This window comes from Plasmodium brasilianum, chromosome 1, assembly GCF_023973825.1.
Source record: "Plasmodium brasilianum strain Bolivian I chromosome 1, whole genome shotgun sequence".
NCBI classification, from domain to species: domain Eukaryota; phylum Apicomplexa; class Aconoidasida; order Haemosporida; family Plasmodiidae; genus Plasmodium; species Plasmodium brasilianum.
Genome location: NC_090114.1, coordinates 496,324 through 523,090, shown reverse-complemented (window position 1 = coordinate 523,090; position 26,767 = coordinate 496,324). Strand labels below are relative to the sequence as shown.

Genomic DNA, 26,767 nt, shown 5'->3' with positions numbered 1-26,767 from the left:
TACAAGGTGTTCAAGCAGTGAGAGCTGCATAACAAGTATAGCTGGTGCAGCTAATGGTGTAGTGTAGTGTATGAAAATTTTGTCATAATTTCCCTTTCGTATTATACATATGGCTACATTAAATTGTACGGATGTATGACTTTGCAAGATTTGGAAAGGATATCTCTAGGTTTAAATTAACATTTCATTATTTATATGTACATAATACATATGTAAAAAAATGTATATATATACATATTAACAAACATACATGCATTTACATGTGTTGTGCATGTTATGAATTTTGCATCTATATATTTTCCTGAGGAGAAATAATCTCGTTTAAGACTACGTGTTCATAATTTTTGAAAGCAATTTGCACATTTATTTTGCCTTTACGTTTGTCTTTTTACACGACAACTTTTAACACTTTAAGGAACTTAATGCTTTTTAATATATATGTATTAAGTTTACATATTTTTCACCAAATCATTCTAGGTCAACCTGTGATTCATGTCCATGATGGTATAACCTATTACTTAGCATATATAAATAGTAGCTTATCAAAACGGTGTTATGCTATTACATTTTAGTAATTTAAGAAAACTGTTATTATTAATATATTATATGTTGTATGTATATCAAGCAAAAAGAAAATAAAATCTTTTTCAGTATACAATTTTATTCCAACATTTCATACTGTTCTTCGCGTGTTATGTACGAAAAGGCGTATATAAGACTTTTTTTTTTTTTTTTTTTTTTTCTTTGCAAGTTGCAAGAAGCATTAATTATTTTATCGTTTCATTTAATGCAGTAATATATAAAATATAACAAACGAATTGAGGTGTAGAGGAATATAACATGGGTGGTGCGTCTGATTATATATATATATATACCGTCAGAATTCTTACCATAACTCAAATTGAATACGTAAAAGTAGATAGAAATTTATTTTATGAGTAAATATAATGATAAGGATATAATATAATTATATACATTTTATATTAAATTTTAAAAGATGAAACTCGCTGAATAATACAGATAAAGCGATAAATGCTTCCACGAAATGTAGATTTCGTGAAATAAGGCATATGTCATTGTATATGTATATATACACACTATAAATACATACAAACTTAGTTAAATACATACCATCCTTATAACAGTACGTACGTATGGATATATGTATATATAGCTTATCAATTTCACCCTAATTTGCTTAATTATTCAAAAGATGAAATACCATTTTATTATCTACATTCATTTATCCTATTTCGCGAAAAAATACATAAATTATGAACAGGTCATATTTTTTATTAAAAAAAAAAAAATTGAGGGATAAAGGGGGAGGGAGTTTGAATTTTGAGAAAAATAAAATTTTTTTCATAAAAGTTTTCTATATCGTATATTTATATTTGCATACGTACAATATAATACCGAAAAACTTTTTTGTTAAAAAATATTTTAAATACTTTTCATTAAAAAACTGTATAATATTTCATTCAGTTAAATTTAACTCTTGGGCGGAATTGTTTTATATATATATATATATATATATATATATATATATATATGTTTATCTTAGGGCATTGCCATTTTTACTAGTAAGGGGAATAAAAAAACTTGTATACCCCCTATAGCAACAACACAGGATAAAGGTGAATTCATGATAATATACATATATGTGTGTATATATATATAGTATATAATAAATAAATCTGTTTTAATGTATTATTATTATTATACTTTCCCTGTAGAAGCTTCCACTTGTTAACTTTACTGTTTTAAGGCGATGATTAAAATTTTGTTTCTTTTCCTGTGCACTTGGTTTTTTAAGTAATACTTTTAAATGAAGAAGGAAACAAAGAAAGCGGGAAAAAACAAAATAATAAAATAATATAAAATAAAATAAAATAAAAATAAAAATAAAAATAAAAATAAAAATCAAAATAAAAATAATAAAATTACTAATGATATTTCCTTTAATAATAGATTTATTGCAAAAATATAAGGAAATGAAAACTATATTCTGAATAAATTTATGCACATATATCATATAAAATAATATTTGTGTCATATTACACGTTTTACTTACATGCAACAAAAAATTGTAAAGGAATAAATATTTTACATGAAAAGTAAAGCAAGCTACCCAAAAAAAAAAAAAAAAAAAAGGCATACATAATACCTCTTCACATTCGCTGCTCGTATATGTATATATATCAAGTAACGGTATGAAACAATTCATTAAAACAGTTGCTTATAATATTATATATATACAATATGTACTGATGATTAACTTAAGCACAAGAAAAAAAAAGAAAAAAGAAAAGAATATTAATTTCTTGAATATAATTCACAATATATTTTTAAAATTGTGAGTATAAAGAGGAAGAATATTTAGATTCAGTTAAAAAAAAAAATAGCATCAAAGCAGAAAAGGATTAATTTTTTTTGAACGCTAAAAAGTCAAAGCATAATATAGCACATTTTAAAGTATGCCTTAATTTTACATTATACATATATGAGTATATATATTTATACGCTAACAATTATATATATATATATATATAAATACGCGCATAATAAAATTTACATAAATATATAAATAGTTAAATACGCGTATAAACATTTTGGCACGAAAGAATGGGTAAGGCAGGCAAGGGAACAGGATCCTTTGGTAAGCGAAATGGGAAGAGTCATTTTCTTTGCATAAGATGTGGAAAGAGAAGTTATCATTTACAAAAAAAAAGATGTGCTTCTTGTGGCTACCCTAGTGCTAAAAAAAGAAAATTTAACTGGTCAGTAAAAGCAAAAAGAAGAAATACAATGGGTACTGGTAGGTTAAGATATATTAAAACTTTGAGAAGAAAACTGAAAAATAAATTCCCTGAGGGAAGTACACCAAAACCTAAGCAGAGATGATAAGAAGGATGATATATAACTATTTCGTTGTTTAAAACTTATGTGTATCCAGAACGTTTAATAGAACTATAAAACCTGCATATGCAATGTATTGTAAGTGAAGCAGCTTTAGAATAGTATATATATATATATATATATATATATGTATGTATGTATATATACATATGTGTGGTTATCACCTTATATGCTCCATTTTTGCTTTTACGTGATGTGGTGGGACAAATAAAAAGCACCCAACGAGACGTTAACTGGTGTTTGTATATGTACATGTGTAAGTGTTCATCAGAGTTTTGTGGAAGAGAGCAAATTAATACAGTACATAAAATTAAACTATTTAATGGATTGTCCTTATTTAATTGTACATATCTACTTGGTATAGTATTATTTACGTCAGTTTGGTCAAGGTGGATATTTTTATTTTATTATATTATATATATATATATTTTTTTTTTATTTTATTAAATTATATACATATTTTTTTTTTCTATTTCATTATATTTTATACTTTTTTTTTCTTTTTTTTTTTCTTTCATTTCTTCCCTTTTATTTTGTATAAAAGCTATTATAAAATATAATTTTGTTTATATTTGTCATTTTGACACGACAATATTCATGACTGTTTAAATTAACTTATATTCAAAAAAAAAAAAAAAAATTATAACGCAACGTAACAATGCTTTAACATTAACTGAGTAATTTTGAAAGCTTGCATAGCATACTGTAAAATCAAGTTTATTGGACAATATGTTATATATGTATTATGTGAATATATATAAATAGAGATGAATAGTTTTTGTTCTCATAAAAATTAAGAACGTATTACTTAATGCTATGTTACATGTACTAAGGACTGTAAAATGTGTTACTTTCCTATGTAGAATAATTTGGATGTTTAGTATTTTTCAAAAAAAAAAAAAAAAAAGAATAAGGCTAAAAATGTGTTATTCAAATCGTTTATTTTTTCTGCACTCGGTTTAGAAGAAGGTCAGATATCTGGCATCGTCCAATCTGTAAGATTGGGAAAAGAAAATTGTAGAAATGAATCAGGAAAAGAGAGTAATAAAATAAGAAGACAAGTAAAGAGCATAATTGCAGTACAAGTGTGTTACGCTAAACCATTGTAAACTTTTATTCAAAAATTAGTGTGCTACAGGGGAAAAAATGTTAAAGTAAATATATTATTTTCCGTTTGTAATTTTTTTAGGAGTTATCGCAGGGGAAAGCACACGCAAAAATACAAACACACAAATATAAAAACATACATACGTATAAATTGGTGCTCAAATATTATAACTAATATATCATTATTTTTTATTTTTATTTTTTTTTTTTTTTATAAGCATACCTCTCTGATATTGTACTCTTTATCAAAAAACAAAACTTTTTTTAAAGGTTCAGTATTACTCTTTTGTCCATTTTTACTAGTAGCTTTCTTACTGCTTGTGGTATTATTGGTATACTCTTTACTTGGTAAATTTTCCTTATGACCATTTTGATTTATTATATGTTCACTCAAAAATTCATTTTTCCGTAAAACTTTTTTTCGAACATCTATGATGATTTTTTTTTTTCGTTTCTTTCTTTTTTTAACCTCTTTTGGATTGTCCTTATTGTTAACATCTTCATTTGATGTGGTATTCATTTTTATTTTGTACTGTTCAAGGTTTTTCTTTTTTTAACAAGTTATAAGAACATTATTGTTAATAATTTTTTCTCATCCAGTGTGTGAAGGGTTACCTGAGTCAGCCCAAACGGGTACGAATACGTATATATGTATATAAGTAAGCATATACATAAACACATATATAATAATATATATAATATATATATATATATATATATATATATATCCATATAATATGATCATACACCCATTAAACAGACATACTACTAGTACATTTTCTGCACTTTAACATAACACATATACCCCTGGTCTATATTCATTTAATATAAAAAAAAAAAAAAATTTATTTAATTGCAACCAAATTGATAAAGTATGTTTTAAAATTTGTAATTCTTTTTTAATTGTAAAATAACAACAGATTTTTTTTTATATAATTGTTTGATAATAACTCTTTTTTTTTTTATAAATGTATAACAACTCTTTTTTTTTTTTATAATTATATAACACCTGTTTTTTTTTTATAATTATATAACACCTGTTCTTTTTTTATAATTATATAACACCTGTTCTTTTTTTATAATTATATAACACCTGTTCTTTTTTTATAATTATATAACACCTGTTCTTTTTTTATAATTATATAACACCTGTTCTTTTTTTATAATTATATAATACCTATTTTTTTTTATAGTTGTAAAAGAACAAATTTTTTTTTTTGTTTTACATAGTTGTATAACTTTTTTTTTTTTTTTTTTTTTTGCAACAGAACCAGTACACACACACACACATAAAGGTAAAAATTATAAGAAAATGTGCAAAAATATATGAAAAAAAAAAAAAAAAGAAAATATAAAACATAAAACATAAAACATAAAATATAAAACATAAAACATAAAACATAAAATATAAAAGTGTAAATAAGTATATACAAAAAGGTAAATTTACTTACTAATATTTCCATATTTTTACTATCATTTTTAGTTGTGTTTACTTAATTTTAAAACATTTAAACTTGGAAAATTTTTGCTTATATTAAAAAAAAAAAAAAACTATACCTTCACATGTGCGTTACTAACTCTTCCTATCCTTTTTTTCAATGGTATTATTTTTTTCGCTTTCGTTATAACATGCACGGAACGTCTTTAATTCATTTTGGCACATCGGCCATTTTCTACACAAAATCGTGCATAGATTTACATATATGTATATATATATGTGTGGGTGATTATGTATACATGTATATATAATCAAGAATAGTTCTTCTGTGTCATAAGTTGCTATGCACGATGATTAGACCTGTTATATTTGTCCAAGCACTCCAAGAGAACATTATACTCATTTTCGCATTTCTCCTTTTCAGCCTTCTCGTCTACTTGTTCGTCTGATAAAGTAAGAATAAAATAAAGTTTAAAAAAAAAAAAAAAAGAAAAAAAATTTTGCAAAAAAGGAGAGTGAAAAAAAAAGAGCCATGAAGGGAGCTAAAATGAGCAGAAGGTATGATATGAAAGAAAATACAGAAAAAATAAAACAAAAAAAAATAAAGTTAATTGTGAAACCTCAACGTGAAGAAATAAAAAAAAACCGGTAGAGGCATATATGATGATGACTTATATTGCTTGCATATATATATCACCTTTCAACATTGCTACGGAAAAAGCTGAAGCATTTAAAAAGCTCTCAATAGATGAGGTCATATTTATCTTAGCTGTACATTCACACCCTTAAGACATGTTATTCTGAAAAAAAATGTACTATGTAGTACTGATGCTATTAATATAATCGGAACAACTTCTCTTACTCTGTTAACTTCTAATCGGATAAACTGCAAAAAGACTACAATAACGCTACAATAACGCTGCAATAATGCTGCAATAATGCTACAATAATGCTACAATAATGCTACAATAATGCTACAATAATGCTACAATAATGCTACATATAAGTGTATACATGCATACTCACACAAGCAGAGTAAAACTTATACATGTGCGCATATACGCATGTGCTTGGGTTTATATATATTTCACTCACATAAGATTTCAATTTAATGTATTTTTAATTTTAAAAAAATATATGTTCTCTCCTTATAAGGGAAAAATGCAAGGAATATACTTATGGAATACGTAGTGCTATTAAACATTTAAGAGAAACACCAAAAAAAAGGAAAAAAAAAAAAGTAAAATAAAATAAGTAGCACTGTATGATTTAAAAAAACAATAATAATAATAATGATAAGTAGCACTGTACGATTTAAAAAAAAAAAAAAAAAAAAAAAAAGCACGTTATAGTACACAGAGATTAATTTACGGAAAAATTATATGTAACTTGTTTAAGTGCATTTTAACGAATGAGCTGAAAAATGATGCTTACGATGAAAAAGAAGCCTTGAAATATGTACACAAGAATGATCTAAATTGAGAGGAAGTTATATTTTCAAATTTTGCTTTAATAAAACAGTTGGTGTGGGGAGGGAAAAAAAAGCATACATAACCGTACATATGCGCACATGTACTTATACATACATATTCGCACATATATTTATATATGTGTAAGTGTTAGGCGCTTTTTGTGCATACTCTTTATTTCATCATTTTTTGAAAGGGCGCATTATACCCCCCCCGGAATGAGTAATCATTCAAAAGGTAATATTATTGCAACAAAATCCATCGTTCCATATATACTTTTTTTGAAGAATAAATAAGGGAAACAAAATATAAAGGGAAGGGAACATAGTAGGTAAATGTATTGAGTTGTATTCTTTCCATTAAGAGATAAATTTTTGCCTTTTGCATTTCCCATCTACCCTTTTCCCTTTTGCATCTTCCCTTTTGCATCTTCTCTTTTACATCTTCTCTTTTGCATGTTCCATTTTCCTTTTCCATTTTCCATTTTCCTTTTCCATTTTCCATTTTCCATTTTCCTTTTCCATTTTCCATTTCCATTTTCCATTTCCCTTCTTCCCTTTATCTTTCCTCTTTTTGTTTTTCGTCTTTTCTTGTTCACCATTCTTTTTTTTTTTTTTTTGTGTAACTTTTGGAACTACCGACATATGTGTAGTTTCCACCTGATAACTCAGAAATGAATCATGCATTGCCCCTTTACCCTGTTCTATTTTGTAACGTTATTATTTAAGCTTTTTTCTTTTGCAATAAGAAATTATAAAAAATATAAAGTAAGAACCTATATTGCTTTATCAGCACAAAGGGGTCCTAAGTATTACTTGTTCAGAAGCAGTTGTGAAGAAATAAATATTTTATCTGTTGAAAAAAATGCAAAATTACTTCAGCCTTTTCTCATACGAAGTATAGATGATAATGGGTATGATGATAATGGGTATGATGATAATGGGTATGATGATAATGGGTATGATGATAATGGGGATAGTGAAAATGGGGATAGTGAAAATGGGGATAGTGAAAATGGGGATAGTGAAAATGGGGATAGTGAAAATGGGGATGATAAGGATGACATCACGTACGAGGATATTAAAGAGTATTTAAAAAAAAACAAAATAGATGATTATGAAACAGACGATGGAAAGAAAGAAATTATGAAAATAATTAATTATATACCTACTCTAAAAAATGAAAATGCCTTTTTTTCCAAATTTGGCTATGTGAATGGGGAAAAGAAATCCATGGAATATTATTTTAACGAAATGAAAAAATTAAAAGAAGAAAAGCAAAAGAAAAATTACAACATTTTAAATTTTATTCTGTCTTATTTTTTAAAAAAAGGACGAAATTTTAATGGATCTACTGCTATTAACAAATACAAAAACATACAGTCTTATTACTACTACATAAATACTCTAATAAATCATAGGGAAGCGGCGCTCACAGTTCCATACGGTAGGAACTTTATGCTTGAGGAGAGGTTTCTCCTTCGCGGATAGAAACGCACGTATATATCCACACTTGTATATACCCATGCACGTATATATCCACACTTGTATATACCCATGCATGTATATATCCACACTTGTATATATCCACACACGTATATACCCATGCACGTATATATCAACACACGTATATACCCTCGCACATATATACCTACACACGTATATACCCGCACATGTATGCACACCCTCCTTAGCCACCACAATTACACCATTTACCCAAATTTAACTTAAAAAAAAATCATTTTTCAGGGGAACTCTCAAGGAAGGACAATCTATTCTCGAACAAGGCGTTGTGCAAGTTCATATCGTTTTACTTAAAAAATGTTTATATTATAAAATATGTGTGCTTCGCCTGCTTGAGTGGAACACTAACATATGCAATGAAGACTATGATAAGGAGAATTAAACTCGAAAATTTATTTCTTTTAGAAAATCATATAAACTTAATATCCTATTTTAAAAATATGCATATATATAAGATAGGATTATTTTGTTTATTGATTAACTTCTTATGTATTAATAAATACAATCAGTATTTTTCAATAACAGAAGAATTTTTCTCTATATTATTTTCACATTACTTTTTTTATGAAGGTATAAATAATTTAAATAAGAGAAGCATAGAAGAATTTATGAGTAAATTTAACTATACTTTAGATGATATACTAATTTGCCTAAATGATATTTTTTCGCAATATTTAAATAAAGTAATATATATTGACGAAATGATGGATGATAATACTATTTCGAATATTAATAGTTTTCTATCCTTGTATCATACGCTATTCAGAAACAATAGAGAAAATATAAAAAGCATTACTAATCTTATTCTAAATAAATATTATGCTTACTGTATAAATAAAGATAACTCAAATAAAGATGCACTTTCAAGATTGTACTACATTTTTTATATTATCAGTCTTAAGTTTAAGTATGACATTGTAGATGTGCACAAGTTGAACATCATTAGGGAGAATACGTACAGTATTCCATTCTTCTGTAGGAGCAACAAACTTTCTAGTTACGTTTTTCTCGATCGTATTTCGGAGCATCTGGGAGTAAGTCATTTGAGTGAAAAGTTGCACTTAACTGAGGAAGTGCATACTACAAACATGCACCTGTGTTTCATATGTGCACACGTGCATGTGCTTGAACGTGCGTTTTATATGTGTACATGCACAAAAAGCATGAGCATGGACAATACACGTTAATAACATCCCTGGTAATGTCTGCATCATCTTCAGTGCCAGCTAGTCGTCCAATTTTTTATTGATACAATAATTTGTTTCGTTACACCCTTTAGGTAAAGGAGAATGCAATTATTGATTGTCTTTTAGAAAGGATGAAAGGTGATTACAGGGATTATATAATTTCTGTACTTGACAGCAAGCGTTACTCAAACAATGTTTTTGAAGACGTTAATAAAATGAATTTTATAACTCTAGATACTCGTGTAATAGAAGAAGTCAACTTGTCAATTTTTGTCAAAATGGTCAAACGTATTATTGAAGAGGAACATTATGAGTCTGTGTATGTTCAACCGAATCAGACGGGGCAGAGAAAGGCAGTAGTTAGAGAAGATGAGAAAGAAAAAGGCAAACAAAAGGAGAGCTATCAAGAGAATTATGAAAACAGAGAAAGAGAGGGGGGGACGCACGACAAATATACACCTGAGCATAATGTACAAGATAAGGATAATTCAAATAATTTGATATATCCACAGAAGGACATCTATCTGAAGAATGGTGAAGAACCCGTTTTAACATACAAACATGATGCTAATAGAACTAATAATACTATGAAAGGTAATAGTGATAGTAGCGATGTCCAGAGGAAAGAGAGTAAGGAAGATGAAACGAACGGTGAGGGAGATGATCAGACAAACATTGATAAGGAAGATGAGATTTCATATGAGGGGGATAACGAAGCTGCCTATGAAGAGGAGGAGGATGTTGAAGCCATTGATAAGCAGGACGATTTTACATTCTTAGATACGGATGAAAACCTGTATAAAAACTTAGAAGAAAGTGTCGATTATATAGTAGAGGATAGTACGAAAAAATCCGTCGGTAAGGATAAAGTTGAGGGAGATCATCTAGAAAAGAAGAGGAAAGAACTAAGTGAAAAAGAACAATTATTAAAAAAGTTGAACGATATATATTTTTTAAGAAAATATTTCATTATTGACAAACATTTTACAGATAAATATTTAGAAAAGTATTTATATCAATATATGTATAAAGAATATAAGATATTCATTAATAATTTAATTTTCAAAAAGATGAAAAATAAAAATGACAATTTATTTTTTTTGAAAAGAGGTATAACTCTGTCAAATAGGGCTACTGAATATATTATAAAAAATATTATTATCAACTTTGTAATAAAGACAAAAGAAAATATTAATATTTTTTTAAAACTTGAAAATATAAATAAATGTTTAAAATTAGTTGTAAACCTAATAAATGTTTATAAAAAGGTAAAGAAGAAAAGGAAGTACCTCAAGGTCAGTCACAATATCTTCAATTTGGATTACTCATTTTCATGGAATAGGCATAGTGAAAATAACATGGCTAATACAGATGGATACGATCAAAATAATGGAGAACAATATTTCTACGAGAATGATGATGAAACGATGGAAACTATGGAAGCAGTGCAATTAGGTGGGCGAGGAAAACAGGGTAAACGACAGTCAGAAGATGATGATATGAGAAGTGGAGTTATGCAAAATGGAGGTATGCAAAGTGGAGGTATGCAAAGTGGAGGTATGCAAAGTGGAGGTATGCAAAGTGGAGGTATGCAAAGTGGAGGTATGCAAAGGGACGATATGCAAATAGACGATATGCAAAGTGGAGGTATGCAAAGGGACGATATGCAAATAGACGATATGCAAATGGACGACATACATGCCTATGATAATGGGAGGGAGTCTTTCATGCATGACGTGCAGGTCCCAGAAGAACAGTTAAAACACAACTTACACAAAGATGATTTTTCCGATGAAGTAGGAAATAAAGAAATTCTTTTATTAGAGGATCGGAAAAAGTTATATGAAGAATTCGTGTTAAAATACATGAAGAACGAGTCGGAAAGGAAAATGTTTAAAATTATTTTTAACGTAGATTACGATTATATAGACAAAGAAATTGAAGACAATATTATAAAAAGGTTTTTAGAAAAGGTTACTAGTCAAAATTTAAACGATTTAAAAAATATGGATGACAATTTAAAAATTATAGGTAATGAAAATTTATTTAATTATAAGAATTTTAATTTTAATGAATTTTTAGAAAAAGATAAATCACAGAGAAGTCATAAACAAGACAACTTGTATGTTGCCAATTACATAATAAAAAAACAGGATATCTTTGAATGCATTGATGATGAAACTTTTGAAGATATATGTAAAAAAATGTATATAAATAAACTACTAGTTTTAAAAGAGAATATATATAATAGTAGAAAAGATTTATATTTTTATGAAATTATTTTAAATATAAAAAATGCACAAGAAATACATGATTTGTATTTAATTGACGAATATGAAAAGATGATTAATGATATTATAAAAACAAATATTTTAAATAAAAATTATGGAAATATTAAAAATTTATATTTAAAAAAAATTATAAATTTTTTAAATATATCTGAAGAGCAAGCAGCAGATGTCGAACTCTGTTGTATATTTAAGCAGACTCATTCAATATTTAGTACAATTAAGGAAAACTTTTATATATACAAAAGTGATTCTCATTTTATTAATAATATTAATGAAATATTGCTTATATATAATAACTTTAATCTTATAAAAAAAGAGGGTGAAAAATATTATGTGAAGTTTTCCTTAATTGAACCAAACTACAATTTAGTACACAGAATAATAGAGAGATATGTCCTATACGTAATAGACATCATCAATGATGAAAACAGGTTAATCTATAAGGAGAACATTTTCAAATTAACGAGAATTCTAAACGTTGACCATAGCGTCATTAGTGATATATCCACTAAAATATACGAGGTAACAGTTCGTTTGTTCATTTGTTCGTTTGTTAGTTTATTTTTTGAAATATGCGCTCGTGCAAGGGTATGTACTTAAGTACATACATAAATGCATATATATTTACATGTATACGTGCATACTTACGTACATGCACACACAAATATCAACATAAACATAAACTTATTAACGTATTAATATTTTTTCCCCTTCCCGCTTTTCCCCCACCACAGAAATACATCAAAAGTCAAGACCTAAATGCTATCAACAACATGGACTCCTTTTTCACATTTTTATTTAACATGAATTCAAAGGAACAAAACAAAATAGTTTTAAACCATCTAAAAAAAAAACTGGAATATTACATGACGTCTAGTGATAGTTGCCAGGAAAAATTGAAAAATTCGTACGATTTGTTAACCTTCATAAACAACAATTTGAAACTGAAGAAAAATATATTTGATTTATCCTCACTGAGTACTGAGATGATATATGAGTTTTTAACCTTCTGCATCGATGACTATCTGCATAGGAAAAAGACGGAATCGTTTATCGTATCACAAAGTAGGAAATAGACCTTTTTCCATATACTCATTTATACACACAATTGCATATATGCGTGCATATATGCGTGCATATATGCGTGCATATATACGTTCATGTATACGTGCATGTATATACCCACCTCTGCGTGTATATGCATGGTTATCTTTCAAAATGATAAACACTCTCCCCTTTTATAGACGATTACATAAACAACTTGAACAAATTTTTAAGCAAAATTAAGACGTTCATAAAAGGACAAGAGGAAAGTTTTCACCTGACGAACATTCTAAACACTTTGTAAGAGCTTATATACGTGGAATGTTTTTAGAGGAGAATAGTACCCTATGAGCAATTTGATTCTAGTATTTACACATATGTACCTGTGCTTGTGTTTGTACATATATACGTGTGTTTGTGTTTGTACATATGTACCTGTGCTTGTGTTTGTACATATATACCTGTGCTTGTGTTTGTACATATGTACCTGTGCTTGTGTTTGTACATATATACCTGTGCTTGTGTTTGTACATATATACCTGTGTTTGTGTTTGTACATATATACGTGTGTTTGTGTTTGTACATATATACGTGTGTTTGTGTTTGTACATATATACGTGTGTTTGTGTTTGTACATATATACGTGTGTACACATTTTGATAGGAAAAGGGACACCATCAAAAAGGCTATAGATTTTTTGGATAAATTCAAATATGACGTAATTGCTTAAAACGGGCTAAAAAGCATAAAAGAAAACGAGCTTAACAAAATTAATACGGATATGTGCATAATTATATTATTATATGTGTAATATTTTTCCTTTTTTTATCCTTTCCTCCTTTGTGTGACAGATGTGCATAGAAGAAATATACAACTTAATCAAATTGCAGATGGTTAATAGCAATATTAATTTTGCAGACGTAGATATTGAAAAAAGGAAGAAATTGGTATAGATGATTTTTTTTTTTTTTTTTTTTTCTTTTTGTTACATATGCATACCTATGTGTACAAAATGTGTATATTTGTGAATGCGTATATGTAGCTCAAAACACTTTTTGTTCTTTTTTTTTTTTTATGCCTAGGTTAATATATTTTCCTACCAAAATATTAGCGATGAGAAGAAATTCCTCTTCTTGGATATTTTAAATAAGTATACACACAAATGCGTATAGCATCAATCCATATGAAGAGGAATCATTCGTCCATACAGCGTTTTATATGTATATAATATATTTTTTTTTTTTTTTTAGGACCTTATTATGATTATACTCCCAAATTTTCCAGGCACAGTTGAGAAAACTTTTTAAACGTTTTTTGAACACCTATGTTTACTTTTAGCTGAGAAAAACGTAGTTAGGATAGGATAAGCGATACATAATGTTGTGATACAAACAAGGGCTAGGAGTAGTGCACAGATACATGTTTCCTTTTTGTATATATTTTTTTTTTTAGATATATTAGCATACTTTTTTAACGTGTTATTATATAATTATGTTTTTTTCTTTTCTTTTTATGAAGCTTTCACATTACTATATGGATGGAAAAATAGATTTTAAAATGTGTGCAGACGCTTACGCATTCGATTAGTTCGCTAGTTAATGAGGAAGGGGTTTTATTCCCATACACAACACAATCAAACAGCTGTGTTTTTTATTATTATTGTTCATGTTTAGGTTTAAGTTTTATTATTTTTTTATGCTTTTCACTTATTCGACTTTTCTAAATTTTTCGTTTTTTTCTAAATTTTTCTTTTTTTTTTTAATTTGTTCGACTTTTTTTAATTTTTTCGATTTTTTTTAATTTTTTCAATTTTTTTTAATTTTTTCGATTTTTTTTAATTTTTTCGATTTTTCATTTTTTATGCTTATTTAATTTTTATTTTATTTTTCTCAATTATGCTCTTTTTTTCTGCATTTTCTTTGTGAGTTTTTTTTTTTTTTTTTTTTTTTTGTTTGATTTCACTTATCATTGTTAAAAAAAAAAAAAAAAAAAAGCTATAAATGACTAAAAAGGCTTAAGGCGTACACGCATTCAAAGACTCAGTTTGTCTGCTCCTGTAGCTGTGTGCTCAGGTCAGCGTCCACTAAATACTTAATCTTACCCAATATATCGTTATTGTATATATTTTCATATTTATTGTAAAAGTTTGCTGTTGTGTCGTACAGAATTTTAAGGGCGTTAATATCGTCAAAAAATCCCTTTCTATAATCTTCATTACTGTAGTCTGAGCAGTCGTCATAATCGTAGTAAGCATCATCATCATCATCATCGTCATCTTGGTCATCCTCCTCTTCGTTAAGATGCCTTTCTATTTGTTTGTTAAAATTCTTCGCACTGCTGTTATTGTCATTATAAAGACCTTTCTTACCATCACAATTATCATTATTCTCCACGATGTTGTCATTATTCACGTTGTTTTTATTGTACGTGTTCATGTGTTCGCTTTCCCTCGAAACGCTGTCTAAGTTTTCAAGGGAAACATTGTTCTTTAGTTTAATTCCTAAGTCATTTTTCTTTTCCAGAGCTTCTATAGTTTTAATTAGCTTAAAAGCCTTTTCGTTAGTGGCATCCTCATTTTCATCAATGTCTACCTCACTATTTTCATCAGCTGATGCAGTTTCTGAATCAAATGATTTTTCAGTTGATTCTTTTGAATTTTTATTTTCATAATATACATTTGCTACATTAACTAAATTCAAAATAAAAGAGTTAACTTCATTTATGTGTCTACTAATGGAGGTGTTATGTATGTTATCTAGGATTGTACTCATAGCTAGTATATACAATTTCCTCGTACTGTTAATTTTTACATCGGTTAAATTAGACAAAAATAATAAAATATAATTAGTTTTATTCATATTATTGAAAAAAAGAAAAAATTTCTCTACATCGTATATAATAATAGAATAAAATAATTTTTTAATATATTCAATACTTGTTTTACTTAATATGTCTTCGTCAAATTCACTACATACACTGTTGTCATCAACATCATTATTTTCCATGGATTCTTTTTTCAACTGATTCTTCATGGTATATATTTCATCATGTTTAAAAAGTTTCATAGAAAATGCAGTTAACACAGGAATGATAAGTTCATCAACTCCTCTTATCTTAACAGTTGCTTCAAATAGGATAAAAAATAATTTACAACTACTTTTGACAATTTTAGAATGTAATGCAAATATACCTAATCTATATATCATATGTATATATTTCATATAGTACCTTTCACTATACATGTTAATAAAATATTCAGTCGCTTTAGAAATAATATTGTCAAACACTCCTATAGAAAAGGATAAATCAAATATAAAATCATAAAAATATGCATCTGTATTTTTATCTGTAACAATCAATTCGGTACTTAGTATTAACTGTGGATTGCTTCTAATCATGTTCAGTTCTTGTATTTTTAAATTTTCATCTGTGTTAAAATAAAATATATCATATAATTTTTCAAATCGCATATACACTTGTTCATCTATATCTAGGTAGAATGTTATGTTAGTTAAGAGGGACAAGGCTTCCTCTAAATAATCGATAGAGGGCGATTTGAACGTTTCGTCTACTACTACATATAAATAGGATATGGTATTTTTGTATATCTGTTCCTTATTTCCTTCATCCACGGAATCGAGAAGACTTAATATAGCTGTTAATATTGACAAAATAACTGAATTGATATCTAAGTCATCATTTTCATTTTTCTTCTTTTCATTCTTGCTATTGTCATTATTTGATCCATACTTTTGTTTTATTAACGAATTTTCACTCATCATGTTGTATGGACTAGTTGTTCCGTTATATCGTATATTAGATTCTAATGAATTGTTTTGATTTTCCTCTATATCTTTCTTATTAACTAAAAATACAAAACTAGTACACAAGGCTATTACCACATCGTTTACATACGGAGTAATATGATCCTTAAAATTGTATGCTAAGTTATCTAATGTCATAACGATATATTCGCACTTGACTTCCTTGATAACATTTAATAAGCGTTCAATTAATATAGGTATTGTTTTAATAATTGCATTTTTCAAATAGTCATTTTTAATTTTAAAGAATTTTTTAATATAAGACGCACTTGTTACTCGTATGAACAAACTCGAGCTGCTCATATGATTTAACACTATTTCGTAGTTATGTATCAATCCATTGATATCATTAAAATGTTGTACCTTTTTTATAAAACAGCAATATGTTACAATAGATTGATAACAGAGTAAATAATTGGGACTATTTAAATCATTTTCAACAAAAGTTTTTAAAAAATGTTCAATGTTCATATTTCTTTTTTTATCACATAACCTACTATATAAGCATTCCAGTATTTTTAATGCTCCATATTTATATTTACAAAAATCGTTATGTAGTAGATGTTCTAACATATCACTGCTTGGCTCGGCATGCATAGCAGTAATGTCATTAGTACTACTGTTCGTGCTATATATAATATTATAATTTTGATTATACGTAGTTATAATATTTTCACATAAGAGGAAAAGATCTGATATATGTTTTACTCCTCTATATCTTGTTAAATCTTTTATAAACGATGTAGCACTTACTTTTTTATCTTCTACAACGTAAGTGTTAAATATATTCATTGTGTAATCATATTCATCATAAAGCAATTTTTCAATATCTTCGTCATTATAACATAGTAGTGGAAATATTATGTTTCTTACTAAAAAGTCGAAATTGTTTTTTATATAATTTTTATATATCATTGCATTTTCTACTCCATATGATAAGCCTTGTAATATATAGACTAAACATTCATCTGTTAATGTTTTTTTATTCTTATGATACCTTTGAAGTATGATAATAAAATCTTCAAAGAAGGGGCATAACCATTTATTTAAAAAGTTATCACAAAACTTTTCCGTAATGGCACTGTTAAATTTGTTGTAATTTGTATTTACATATCTTGAAAAAAGTCGAGTTATTATATCAAGAACATTTCGTTTGCATTTAAACTGCGGTAATTTCTTCATATAATTTTCATCATCCACATAATTTGTAAGGACTATTTCATTTTTTAAAATAAAATCAAATAAACTAAAATAGTTATCCATATATTCTAATATAATAACTTCTTTAATTAAAAAACTATCATTTACATAATAATATATTTTACAAATAATACTTAATATTTCACTGACATCATTATTATTTATGTCAAGTGAACTTAAATCACATAAGCAATTTATTATAGGATAAAAATATTTATTTAAAATTTCTGTATATAACTCATTATTTTCTTTTTTTTTAATTTTTAACTTTTTAAAAATTAATTTCAAACAATATAAACTTACATATAATTTTCTCATATCTTTTCGTTGATTTATATCGTTTAATATATGGTCTAGTATAGGAAATATTTCAGAAAAATAATTATGAATTAATATTTTCATTATCTCAAACAACTGCGTGTATAATTGTTTATCTTTCATTTCTAGGTATAACAAACTTTCATATATGTCTTTAGTTAGAGTGCATATATCTTCTTTCTTAAGTGCATCATAATTATTTTTAATACTATTTTTTAAAAAAATGGAAGCTGATACTCTAATATTATCATCTATTATATTAATACTTTTAACAATATTTAGAATTACATGTATATATCCATCTACTTTGGTAACTTGCTTTAAATATTCTTCGCATGCCGTCCTTTTTTCTTTTGACGCACTTATTGATCCTTCCAACATCTCACACAACTTTTCTGTACTCAGAATATTGTTCATTGTGCTAAGTTTTCTTGCGTGTTCAGATGAAAATAATATATACGAAGAAAATTTTAACCTTTGGGTTACAGGGGTACAAGTTCTATGGGGTGTGTACAGACGCCGTCTGGGTTTCCTTTATGTTTATGTGAGTGCTATGTGTAAGTTCTATGCGTACGCAAATAATGTGCATATGTATGGATGGATGTACGTATGTATGTATATATATATATTTATGTGTGCACAAAATATACGGTATGCACTTATTTTCGTACGTTGCGCCCAAGTAATGTAGCAAAAATTCGAGCGTTCTTTTATTTTCTCTTGATCGTATTAAACTCTGATGAACAATTTAATTTGTGTCGCACTTTTTAAGAAGAAAATATGTGCATACATAAATATCTTTAATAGAAAGAAAAATTTTGAAAAGAGATAAATGCATATTACTATATGAAATGGGAGTAGGGAAATGTATGGCAAAATAAAGGGCTAGTTTCGTAAAAGAAAGCCAACATGCACGTATATTAATAAGCAATAATAATAGTGTTTCACGCGAATACATAAACATACATGTGTATGTGTGTATATGGATTTATGTATGGGTTTGTGTATGCATATGGGCGTGTGTATGTATGTATGTACTATGAAGGGATGGTTCATAAATAAGCGCAAATGAATATATTTTTCTTTTTCATTTAATGAACCCTAAGGTTGGTTGAAAAAAAGAAGAAAAAAAAAATGTTATATGCAATGTGTAATAAACGTTATAGGTAATATGGAAAAAGTTCAATGTTTTTTATACGTTCTTTTGGTATGCATAATTTTTCACTTCCTTTCTACGTATATTTTTGTTCATACATGATCACAAATCTTCCTTTATTCTATTTATATAATTTAAAATATACGCCTTGAATATTTTACGAAATATGGAACTGGTTCATTTTACCCATTTTTTTTTTTTTGTACTCTTACATTGTTCTCATTCAAATAAAAAAGGTAAAATTTACTACTTTCCTTTATTTTGTTATATCTTGTTTTATTTTACTGTATTTTGCTATATTTTGCTACAATTTGCTATAATTTGCTATATTTTACTGTATTTTGCTATATTTTGCTATATTTTACTGTATTTTGTTATATTTTGCTATATTTTGCTATATTTTACTATATTTTGCTATATTTTGCTATATTTTGCTATATTTTACTATATTTTGCTATAATTTGCTATATTTTGCTATATTTTGCTATATTTTGCTATAATTTGCTATATTTTGCTTTATTTTGCTATAATTTGCTATATTTTGCTATAATTTGCTATATTTTGCTATATTTTGCTTTATTTTATTTTTGTTTACCTTTTTGGCTTATTTATACATACATAAAATAAGTATAAGTACATAAACACTAAGATGAACATACGTACGTACACAAGTAAACACTTATATATACGTATAAATGTACATATTACTCATACATGTATGTCATATATATTTTACATGTGAACAACTGTAGTAGAACATATTTAGTTCTTATATGTAAAATCAAAAATACATTGCAAAAAAAAAAAAAAATTAGAAGATGAGGAAAATGCCAAGCACATAAATGGTGAAAGAGTAGTGAATATATACATAAGAAAACCCTGTGATACGTATGATGTAAAACTTAAAAAGTAAAACGTAAAATGTAAAGCGTAAAGTGGTAAAAATTGAAGTGTTTTATTTAATTCTTTTCATTGAATTCAGTTTGTACATATACATATACGTAAATAATTTTTATATATATATTTTTTTTTTATTTGTAGTTCAGTGCTTTCTTTTTTATGTACATGCATTTCTTAGTGCTTATAAAAAAAAAAAATTTTTCCACGTGTAGATATCCTAATATGCGTATATTTAATTTTTAGCGTTCTCTATGGAAAAATCGAAATACGCATAAATAATATAACACATCCATATTTCATCCTTTTTTTTTTTCTTTTTTTTTTTTTTTAATTTCATTGAGAGAAAATGGAACTCTGTATTAGTGCATTGTATTGTATTATATTGTATCATACTCTATTATATTTATATTCCCATTTACACCCTTGAAAATTAAGAAAAAAGTTGAATATACACGAGAAAATTATTTAAAGTGAACTATATATGCATATATACACATGTAATAAGTACATATTAATGTTCAAATGTATGACAAGCCTTTTTAATTAATTTTTTTCTCATCCATTCATTCATTTACTCCTTAATTTATTTAACTTGTTATTTGGTAATTTTTTCCCAAATTTATTCCTCAATTTATTGTGTACTCTATTCTGCTATTCGTTCTTCTATGCATCCTTCTATTCATTCTTCTATGCATCCTTCTATTCATTCTTCTATTCATTCTTCTATTCATTCATCTATCCATTCTTCTATTCATTCTTCAGTTCATTCTTCAGTTTATTCATCCATTCTTTTATTCTCTTTTATTATTATTTTTTTTTTTTTTGCCTCAAAATGAACAAGTTCTTCAATACTTTAAATTCGTCCCTTTTTCAAAATTTCAAGCTGAAAAGCTCATTTTTGAGTACAGGATGTTTTGTAGGAAACAGAAATTTTTTAACAAGGGGTGGAAGTACCTCCTTTTGTAGTGACCTAAACAGAATTAATAACTTTTTTAGGTACTATCATACCTCACCTTTTATAAGTAAAACAATTAACCATTCAAATTGCAGCGCTCTTCTTCAAGTAATTTTTTTTTAAAATATATATAAAATGAAACAACAACAAAAAAAAAAAAAAAATCAATGAAAAAAATTATAAATTTTTTTTTTTTTTTGTCATATGATATATTTATATATATATATATATATACACACATAATATGTCTATGTAAATAACCGCGAAATGTTACTTCATGCGGGATATAAATTTAAAATTTTTTTTTTTTTTTTGGAGGGGTGAGGAAGTAATTATGCACCATTTTGTGTTCTTCTCAATGTTTATGCATGTGTGTTAATTAGTGTGCTATTGCATTTGTGTTATTGCAATTTTTTGAGTCAGTTTACTTGTACATATTATCATGAGTGTTCATATATATATATATATATATAAATATATTTACATATTTATTGACGTGTATGTATTGGTTCATGTGTATGCCTTTCCCATGCGTTTGTATGAAAATGTTTGTATGAACTTCTTTACATTTTTTTTCTCTTTTAAGAAAGAAGACAACAGTTGTATTAACCACAAATCAGGCGTTAGACATGACAGCGGGATAGCAAGTTTATCAGCAGCAATTGCGCTAATGTCAGTAGGAGGGGTAAGGAAGAACAAATAAGAAAAAAGGAATAGCATAATGAATATAACAAATAAAGAAGAAAAGGAAGAATAAATACGAATTAAATACAAATGAAACACAAGTTAAATGTTACATATTATGTACGAAATCTTTTTAAAATATGAAAATAATGAACTACTTTCAAAAAATGTTTTTTCAGGTTGCTCAAGGTATAGGAAATTTATTTTCTGCTTTGGTGCTAGGTACTAGTAGGAACCCATCAATAAAGGACGAACTATTTACTTACACCTTAATTGGAATGGGATTTTTAGAGTTTTTGGGTAAATTTCTTTCGCTGTTTTTTTTTTTGGATTAAATTTTACATTTAGAGCACCATGATTTTATCAGTTTTGCGTCACCCGTGTACTTGTTTTTTCATATTTTTGTTTTATTATTTTATTTTTTTTCCCCTTTTTTTTCTCTGAATAGGTATTATTTGTGTCCTAATGAGCGCTGTTTTATTATATTCATAAAATAGAAAAACTTTTGGAATTTCTTAGCAAAAAAAAAAAAAAAAAAATACCTCCATATATACTTATGCCGAGAGTTAGACAACACCTTCTCACGCTTTTATAATTAACAAAATGTATAAAATTTCTTAATTAAATATCTGGTATATATATGCATACATATAACATGAGACCATCTTTATAAACAAAATTTAGATTTTTTTTATTTTTATAATTCACCCTTTTATCATGAATTTATGAAAAATTATATTTATTACATTGTTAAATGTAAATAATGCGTTCCTCTTTTTTTTTTTTTTTTTTTTTATGTATAAAAAAAAAAAAAAAGAAATAAACGAGATAATAGCAAAATAACTTAAGACACTAGGAAGGTGTGTGTATATAATAAAACAATTCTTTAAAACTATTTTTTATAAAGAAATACGTTTATTCTTACGTTGTCAATAGAACCACGGGGAGGGGAAAAAAACTACTGGCGATTACAAGTGTTATTCATAAGCAACATGGTAAAAAGGGAAGAAAAGGATAAGAAATATTTTTCTCATCTATCTTCCATCTCTATCGCATTTTCTATTTCCACGTCTATTTCAATTTCTATTTCTATTTTCTATTTTTTTTTTTTTCTCGTTCTTATTTTTGAATGTATGTACAATATGTGGGGAAAAAAAAAAAAAAAAAAAAAAGACGATACGGATAATTAACAAATAAAGTAACGTAAGGGGATAATAACACGTTTTATTGACTTAACGAATGAAGAATATCATATTTTGTATGACTAATAGGTGAACTGAGAACTGCACTTTTTTTAACTTACTCTATGTATGTACGTATATATCTATATCTACGCATACATTTATAAATGTATATAAATACATATATACGAGAAATGCAATTCATTTTGCTAGTCGAACTTAAGATATATAGCCCATGATTTCTTATTCAAACATAATAAAATAAGTTGGTTTTGTAAAATAATTTTTTTTTTTTTTTTTTTAAGTTTCTTCTCAATAATGAACAGTTGTCTATTTTTGTTTTTTTCCCTTTTTTTCATTTGTCGTTATGCAACTAGGGATGCAAGTTTTTGCAAATTTAATGTAGAGCCCATTTTTAAAATGATAAAAACATAAAAAGCAAAAAAAAAAAAAAGAAAAAAAGATAGGATAAAAAGAAAAATAGAATTATAAACATAAACATAAAAGAATCATTATAAATAAAATCTTCTTTTATTACATATCATCAATTTTGAACAGAAAAATTTAATTAAAGAAAGACACAATGATTTCAGATTTAAACATAACACAAAACCGTTACTTTGGTAAACTTATAAATTTTTAGGTGATATTCGAATACTCTTATGTATGCGTGCATATTTGCTTTATTACAAAGATGATAATATAACATTGGCATCATTGCTGCTTTTCTTTTTTTTTTTTTTTTGCAAGGAGTAAACAACTTGAAGAATCTGCAAAAGAAGAGGCGAATTTTGTTATTTAATTATTTTATTCATACGTTCTTTTTACGCTAATAATAAATGATATATATGCAAATTTACTATCTTTTTTTTTTTTTTTTTTTTTTTTTTTAATTATTCGAATTATATTCCCTTTATTAAGAGACACCATCACGTCATATATATATTATTTAATTTATACAGATAAAAGCTAACTCCGACTGTGTTGTAGCGGCTAAGCAAATAAACACAAACTATTTTGACTTTTTGAATGGTGAAGAGATAGAATCAGCAGTAAATTCATGGTATGAAGGCATTAATAATTATGACTTTGAGTTAGGTAATAAAATAGAAATTACAAGGAAAAAACTAAAAAAAAAAGGAACTGAAATTTTTAGTTAAAAAAATGGTAGACATAATATGCCTTCAAGTTACTTTAACAAATGGAGGCATGGTGCTAGTGAAGTTCTTAACTTTTTAATATATTTAAAAAAAAAACTGATGGAGATGCTTATATAAAAAGAAATGTATATGCTTTTCTTTTTTATTGCCATTTCGCAATTAAAGTATATTAATACGTTTGAAACAAATGGCACCTCAAAAATGAGCCACTGGTGAAGTTGTTCCGCAGAGGATGATCTAAGCATATATATATATATATATATATATATATATATATATACGCACATACATACAATCACATACAATGAGATAGACGTGTGCATATAAATATGTGTGCAAATACACATTTAAATGTTACTTTTCCATATTAGGTCCTATTAAAAAGGGGGAAAATGTTTTTGAATTTACCAAGGTTGTATGGAAAGGAGCAGAGGTATTAAAGAACATGCAAATGTACTAACGTGCACATGCACACACTTGCTTATATACAGGCGCGCATATACATAAATAAAAAGCGAACAAGGAAAATATTTGCACAATATTAACGAGAAAATAATAAGTTACATCAATTTCTTTCCATATACATTAACCCCCTCTGCAGCATATCGGTTGCGCCACTGCTTGCTGTAAATATAGGGGAATCTTAATTTGCAAATATGATAATAACGTTAACAAGCCAGGTAAAAAAAAAAAAAAATATTATAAACATATATATGAATTTTACATTATATACAAATAATTTTCCATTTCATAATTGATGATCTACCTAATAGCTTAAAATGTACAAAATATATGCCGCAAACTATTTATAATTTAATTTTTTTTTTATATTATTTTATTTTTTTTTTTTTGTTACTGCTGTTGCTCACTTTTTTATACAACATTCACGCAGGTTATTTTGCGGATAACGTAGGAATGATTGATGTACGAAAATTCAAGCACAAAAAAAAAAAAAAAAAACTCATCTTACATTTTTTATAATTAATTATTCTTTTTTGCTTTTATTTAAAAAAAAAAAAAAAAGGCAACAAAAAGGTTACCTTGTTATCTGCACTGCAAATTATTATATATACATACATATATGTATGTATGTATATATAATATATATAAATGTATGTATTATATATATGTATGTATTATATATGTATGTATTATATATGTATGTATTATATATGTATGTGTTATATATGTATGTGTTATATATGTATGTGTTATATATGTATGTGTTATATATGTATGTGTTATATATGTATGTGTTATATATGTATGTGTTATATATGTATGTGTTATATATGTATGTGTTATATATGCATGTGTTATATATGCATGTGTTATATATGCATGTACATCTTTTTTTTTTTTCCTGCCACCACCCTGTAGTCAGTGTTCGTTTGGAATGACTCATGGATTGAAAAATAGTAAGAGGGCAATCCACCAATTCGGAACAATAAGATTAGTATATATACGTATACATATAATACATACGTATGTGTAAAAATATATACATATTATAAATTACTACACATATGTAATGAAAAATCAAAACAGGAGAAAACAAATAAACATTCAAAAATTTTAGTAAGTATGAAAAACGTATTTACTGTTTATGTTAAAAAAAAAAAAAAAAAATCAGCATTGCCTAACCCCCCTTGACTCTCATATATTTTTTTTTAATTATCTCCTCAGAGTATATAAAAATAGGAAAATTTAATTATTTCCCGCTTGGCTTTTTTCATTTTTTGTTTGTTTTGTTTTTAATTATTACTAATTTTATACAAATGCATAATGTATTAATCATCTTAATTTTTGTTATTTTAAAAATATAATATTTTTACAACCTCTTTTTTTTATGGATTATATTAGTATATATCTCTAACATATAAATATATATAATAATTATACATGATGACAGGATTGTAAATCCCGTTTAAAAATAAGAGAAAAAAGGAATATATGAAAAATAAAAAAATACATCAATAAAACTTTTCTGCTACTTGCGTTTTGTACTTCAAAATAAAACAAATTAAATAAGTATGCAAAATATATAAAATACATAATATTTTCTATTTAAGGCAAACAATACTATATATAGCACCCGATATATCCTGATGATTTTTACTTTAGTGGAATAGGCATTATATTATATAGATATAAGTTATTTTCTTAACCAGAAATAAAAAAAACAATCGATATGTACATAAATAAATAAATGTACCGCTAAATATTTGTATATAACACATATGAATATATAAACTTGTACTAATATGCGAAAAAGTATGTTCACAGTAATTGTTTATTCCCTGAATATAAATAAAAAAGATTTATCTTTTAAAAAAAAAAAAAAAATTTAAGAAAAAAATATAGTACTTTACGAAATGTTTAATTTTTAAAGAAGTTTAAGTTTTAAAATC

The 26,767-nt window shown here is 26.3% G+C and overlaps 5 protein-coding genes across 5 annotated transcripts; 2 read left to right on the top strand and 3 right to left on the bottom strand.

Annotated features, from left to right (window-relative positions):
- Positions 1-3,858: 3,858 nt before the first annotated feature.
- MKS88_000443 (uncharacterized protein) lies at positions 3,859-4,546 on the bottom strand (the record flags this gene model as incomplete). Its single annotated transcript, XM_067215478.1, has 2 exons — positions 3,859-3,912; positions 4,250-4,546. The coding sequence occupies 2 exons, from the start codon at positions 4,544-4,546 to the stop codon at positions 3,859-3,861; spliced, it is 351 nt and encodes a 116-aa protein (XP_067075681.1).
- A 1,053-nt stretch (positions 4,547-5,599) lies between these two features.
- On the bottom strand, positions 5,600-7,534 carry MKS88_000442 (uncharacterized protein; the record flags this gene model as incomplete). Its single annotated transcript, XM_067215468.1, has 4 exons — positions 5,600-5,699; positions 5,825-5,909; positions 6,281-6,405; positions 7,332-7,534. The coding sequence occupies 4 exons, from the start codon at positions 7,532-7,534 to the stop codon at positions 5,600-5,602; spliced, it is 513 nt and encodes a 170-aa protein (XP_067075680.1).
- Positions 7,535-7,613: 79 nt separating this feature from the next.
- MKS88_000441 (uncharacterized protein) lies at positions 7,614-14,241 on the top strand (the record flags this gene model as incomplete). Its single annotated transcript, XM_067215457.1, has 9 exons — positions 7,614-8,379; positions 8,682-9,490; positions 9,736-12,456; positions 12,669-12,999; positions 13,179-13,278; positions 13,642-13,696; positions 13,830-13,925; positions 14,061-14,128; positions 14,229-14,241. 9 exons carry the CDS (start codon positions 7,614-7,616, stop codon positions 14,239-14,241), a joined length of 4,959 nt encoding a protein of 1,652 aa, XP_067075679.1.
- A 776-nt stretch (positions 14,242-15,017) lies between these two features.
- MKS88_000440 (importin-7) lies at positions 15,018-18,737 on the bottom strand (the record flags this gene model as incomplete). Its single annotated transcript, XM_067215446.1, has 1 exon — positions 15,018-18,737. The coding sequence occupies one exon, from the start codon at positions 18,735-18,737 to the stop codon at positions 15,018-15,020; it is 3,720 nt and encodes a 1,239-aa protein (XP_067075678.1).
- A 2,471-nt stretch (positions 18,738-21,208) lies between these two features.
- On the top strand, positions 21,209-25,775 carry MKS88_000439 (ATP synthase subunit C; the record flags this gene model as incomplete). Its single annotated transcript, XM_067215435.1, has 11 exons — positions 21,209-21,439; positions 21,918-22,016; positions 22,195-22,315; positions 22,952-23,010; positions 23,755-23,819; positions 23,947-23,989; positions 24,159-24,294; positions 24,728-24,789; positions 24,958-25,036; positions 25,249-25,280; positions 25,737-25,775. 11 exons carry the CDS (start codon positions 21,209-21,211, stop codon positions 25,773-25,775), a joined length of 966 nt encoding a protein of 321 aa, XP_067075677.1.
- Between the last annotated feature and the right edge of the window lie 992 nt (positions 25,776-26,767).